Raw genomic sequence first — 5,156 nt, 5'->3', positions numbered from 1 at the left:
CTGCCGGGATGAATCGATTACATGGTCTTTTGGGCTTCTTCCATGAGAATATCTCTTATATCTCCTATGTTAGGTATCCAAATCCTGTTTTGGAATACCTTCAACCCTTGTACATTTGTACCAAATATTAACGTTTTGCCTAAACGTTCTTCCTTCCGGTTTTATTCTTCTAAAGCATCTTCCTAAGCTTTATTAATTCTCTCTACAGTTTTCGAGAAAATATCAATTCTTAACACCCTTGGCCTTTTCCTTTCCAAGTTTACTTTTCTACTTAAAGTGTCTACTACAACATTTGCTTTACTAGGGTGATAAAGTATCTCGCAGTCGTAATCCTTGAGTAACTCTAGCCAACGTCTTTGTCTCATATTTAACTTCTTCTAATTAAAGAGGTACTGGAGACTCTTATAAGCAGTGAAGAGTTTGCACCTCGTGCTAGAAAGATAAATCTCCATATCTTTAACATAAAAACTACCGCTACCAACTCCAGATCATGAGTGGGATAGTTCTTCTAGTGCTCTTTCAATTGTCAGGATGCATATGCGATTACTTTATCTCTTTGGGTCAAAACACATCCTAACTCAACTCCAGATGCATCACTGTAAACTATGAAGTCTTCAACTCTGTCGGGTAAAGAAAGAATTGGTGCTTCACACAACTTCTTCTTTAACTCCTCAAAAGCTTCTTCGTGATTCTCACTCCATGTGTAAGTAGCTCCTTTATGGGTCAAACCTGTCAATTGAGTAGCTATTGAAGAAAATCCTTGGATAAACCTTCTGTAATATCCAGATAATCCCAAAAAGCTATGAATCTCGGTGGGACTTTTTGGTCGTTCCCACTTCATCACTGCTTCGATTTTTGTTGTATCAACAATTATTCCTTCTTGGTTAACCACATGACCCAAGAATTTTACCTCTATGATCCAAAAATCACATTTAGGGAACTTAGCATACAACATATCCTTTTTATAGAATTTCTAACACTTCTCGCAAATGTTTTCCATGCTCCTGCTGGCTATTCGAGTATACGAGAATATCATCGATGAACACCATTACAGATTTGTTGATGAATGGTTTAGAAACCATATTCATTAAACCCATAAATGTTATTGGAGCATTGGTTAGTCCAAACGACATAACTAAAAACTCGTAGTGTCCATATCTTGTTATGAATGCTGTCTTTTCGATGTCTATCTCTCTCATCTTCAGTTGATGATATACTGACCTAAGATCAATCTTCGAGAAATAACTCGCACCCTACAGCAGATCGAACAGGTCGTCAATCTCTGGCAATGGATACTTGTTCTTCATCGTTGCCTTATTCAGCTCTCTATAATCTGTAACGTCCAAAAATTTATAACCGAAAATTTCATTTTTGTATTAATAAAACCATCAACCAACATGTTTATAAAAATCATAAAAGAAATAAAACTATGGTAATAATCATCCAGAAATACATCAGAGAAAAATAAGTCGGAAAATCATGGTGTGTGCGATGCGATCATCCCGAGCTCTTCCCCTTCGAACCGGAAGTACCTGAAACATAAAATGAAAATCGTAAGCACAAAGCTTAGTGAGTTTCCCCCAAATTACCACACACCATACATATAATGGGCCCTGCCCGACACGGATCTATTAATAACATGCGATGGACCCCGCACAATGCACTCATCAGGCCTCGCCTGAAATCGGGCCCCACCCGACCCACATACAAACACATACAACCCATGCAAGAGTCACACAGACAAATACCATTCTAATAACAATAATCTATGGGCCGACATTGGTGCCATCGACCCGATAAACACTGTGAGAAAACTCACCTCGATCCGCTGATAAACAAATAACAATCGAGCTGTTGAACCGAAAAATCCCTGCACTAAATCAAAAATAATAAAACTCTAATTAACAATTAGGCCATAAACTGTGACTGTGAGAGTGAATCTTTAATCCCGAATCCTAGTGTAAAAGACCATTTTACTCTTCCCTTATTGGGCCTAACTTATCACGGTCCAAACCCAAAATGGCCCAAGGTCCAACAAGGCCCAAGAGACATAGAGCCCTCCATGGCCCAAAAAGGCATAAGGTCCAATAATGGCCCAAACAACCTAAACCCTAATAAGGATTCCCGGTGAGTACGCTTAGCGTACCACTAGTACGCCCTGTGTACTAGATTGCGCCAAGAGAATCGGGAACCCAGATGTGTATGCTTGCGTACGCCCGACATACATTCCAATTAGCCAAAACGTCATTAAGCACTTAATGCTTTAAGTGCCCAATTCACTCATCAGGCCTCACCTGGCATCGGACCTTGCCCAACCTGTAACATCCTAAAATTTAAGACCGGGTTCTTAAATTAATAAATTAAATAAATGAAAAATGATTTATATAGTTAAATCATCAAGGGATAATCATATCATTAGTTAATATGAAGTTTTGAAAAGTTATAAGTGAAAATAGTAACGTTTTAAAGTTAAAGGGGTAAAAGTGTCAAATTTGCAAAGTTAGTTGACCAAAGGGGTGACTTAGTTAGTGGAATGGACTACTAAATTCATATAACGGATGGAGGAGGAGTTGGTATGTCAACCTTTTATATAAATGTGAAATAATTGAAGTAATGGTAAATTTGACAAAAGTTGTATAGTTGAGGGACTAGTTTCGAAAAATAGGAAACTTTGTGACTAGTGTTAACATAGTCATTTGACTAATTAGAAAAAATGAATTATTTTGGGGGTCAAAGTGTGAAAGATGTAAGTTTCCTTTTATTTATTGATCAAATTGTGTTAAATATGAGAACAAGGAAGGTTAGGGGTCATTTCTGCCAATTGTCGAAAGTAGTCACTAGTTAGATGGGGTTCTCTTCATTTGAAGAGAGGAGAAACGTGATTGAGTGAAAGGAACAAGAAAATGGTGATTTATATGAGAAAAAGGAAGATTTAGAGTAGTTATTGAGGAATCAAGCTAGGAATTGAAGATATGAAGCAACATCAAGCTTGAGAGGTATAATTTCTCATCCTCTAACTCTATATTTCGAATTCAAGGTTTGGGGAAAGCCCCAATATCGAAATTAGTTTGATTCATTGATTAGGGTTTTGATTTCTAACCTCCCTTGAGTTGTTTTGATGATCCCAATCTCAATCCAATCATCCCATTGATGGATTTGAGGATTTGGGTGAAAACCCTCATGAACCCTAGAAATCCAACTTGGAGATTTCATGTTGTTATGTGAGGATTAATAGATGTTCAATGACTTAGATGGTGTTTAGAAGCAATAAATCCAATTGGAATGCTCAAACACATCCATGATGGTAGAATAATGTATATGCTAGAATTGGAATGAAATTGAGTGAAATGTGATGAAAACAATGGAGTCTTTTGTTTGTTAGCATTTGATGAGTATATGATAATCATAAAAATGATTTGATACTAATAATATGATTTGAATGCAATAACAAGAAGATTTGAATGATTCCTAGTTGAAAATATGGAGTTATTGGACATAAGGGCAAAATGGGAAAGTTGGAATGGAATTGGACATTCCATAACTCCATTAAGGAATTAACATGAGATTTGTGTAATGTTAAGCACTTACAACACCCAATGATGTATTAGATTATTTGGGAATAAGTCATATTGGTTAAAGAGTGTTCTCGATCAACTTGAACTCCTAACCCTTCATTTGAGTGATTGTAAGCATTAAGGTCTTAATGATTAAGTCATCATGTGGGTAAGGGTTAATTGAGTATTTGAGAATTTTATAACCTTTATTTAGTCCTTAGTAATCGTTTGGTAAAGTTTGGTAGCCATTGGAGGTATAGGGAACAAGTTACAAAGTTTTTAGCAAAATTCTACACAAAATGGTGACCTGCAGTTTTGACACGGGGGCGTGTCAAAATGACACGAGGCATGTCAAATAGTCTGTTAAATGTATTTTTTTCATGGAAATCCTAGTAAATGACCTCCGATTGGCCTCAAACTTTATATATAAGCTAATATGAAGTAAATAAGCTTATGGGGATATCTAAATGATAAAAATCCACGAGGGGTATTTTTGTCATTTTAATGACTTATGTTCACCAATGTTATATAGGAGGTGATTGAGAGTGTTGCTCTAAGGAAAAGGAACTATAAGAGGACTAGCAAGCCTCCTTGTGATTGAGGTGTGTACGTGTTGGCATTTTTCCCACTTTGGGGTACATGGTAAAATGATTTTATGAAAATGAAATGCAATGCTTTGATATATGAAATATTTTGAAACGAAAGTGTCAAATGTTTTTTGGAAAGGGTATTTTGAAAGAGTGCCTTAAAGGTAATAATATTTTGAAAGAAAAGAACGTTTTGGAAGATTTAATGTTTTGAAAATGTGTGTGAAATGTTTAGAAATATAAATGCTTTACTTTTGAAATTATTTTATATACTAATGTATGAAATGAATAAAGCATGGAAAGTATGTAAAGTAATGAAAATGGATGGAAAGTAATGAAAAGAATTGGAAAGTAATGAAATGAAAACTGCCCGGGCCATGATACCTCGTAAGAGGCATTAGAGGAATTTATCAGGGTGGCGCCTCCCCTTCGCGAGATAGATATCCTAATGGAAATGATGCCTTGGTGGATTGATTTGTTCCTTCCACCTTGGTCTAGACTTGGGAGTGGTTCCTTCATTGGACGTAGACCCTAAGTATAAAAATGGCAACGTTTTAATACCGGAATTAGCCTTTAATGATAAAAGAAAATGAAATGTGGAAATATGGCTTTTGAAATGAAATGAAATGATATTTATGACATGTATGAAATGAGTTTTCCTTGAAAATGCTTGAAAATGATTTGTGGTCTAAAACTATGTTTTGCAAAGATGAAATGTTTTTGGTAAAAATGTGATAAATGTTTTGGGTCACAAACCCACGTAGCTCACGAGACATTTTTGTCTTACGTATCTCTTTTTAATGCCGTGTATCTCAGGTCACCTTTAAGGAGAGAGGATGGTAGATGGAAGTTAGAAGCCAAGTTACAGAGAATGGAGTGGAACTTGACAAGTTCCTTATTATTTTGTATTGATGTAATTCTTATTTGCTTGCTATGGATTTATTGATGCTTAATGGTAACACCCAATGTTTTAATTTATAAAGGTTTTTTTGGGACCGGTTTTTATTAAATGTGG

The 5,156-nt window shown here is 35.8% G+C and overlaps 1 protein-coding gene across 1 annotated transcript; it reads right to left on the bottom strand.

Moving 5' to 3' along the window:
• Positions 1–526: 526 nt before the first annotated feature.
• LOC145139068 (putative mitochondrial protein AtMg00860) lies at positions 527–955 on the bottom strand. Its single transcript, XM_079073022.1, has one exon. The coding sequence runs from the start codon at positions 953–955 to the stop codon at positions 527–529; it is 429 nt and encodes a 142-aa protein (XP_078929148.1).
• Between the last annotated feature and the right edge of the window lie 4,201 nt (positions 956–5,156).

Source organism: Lactuca virosa, chromosome 9, assembly GCF_052849685.1.
Source record: "Lactuca virosa cultivar CGN04683 chromosome 9, Lactuca_virosa_CGN04683_v6, whole genome shotgun sequence".
Classification (NCBI taxonomy): Eukaryota; Viridiplantae; Streptophyta; class Magnoliopsida; order Asterales; family Asteraceae; genus Lactuca; species Lactuca virosa.
The sequence above is the reverse complement of the archived record's forward strand: the minus strand, read 5'-3'. Positions and strand labels throughout refer to the sequence as shown.

Excerpts from the sequence above, each read along its gene's own strand:
- LOC145139068 (XM_079073022.1), bottom strand. The coding sequence starts at position 955 with ATGTTGTATGCTAAGTTCCCTAAATGTGATTTTTGGATCATAGAGGTA.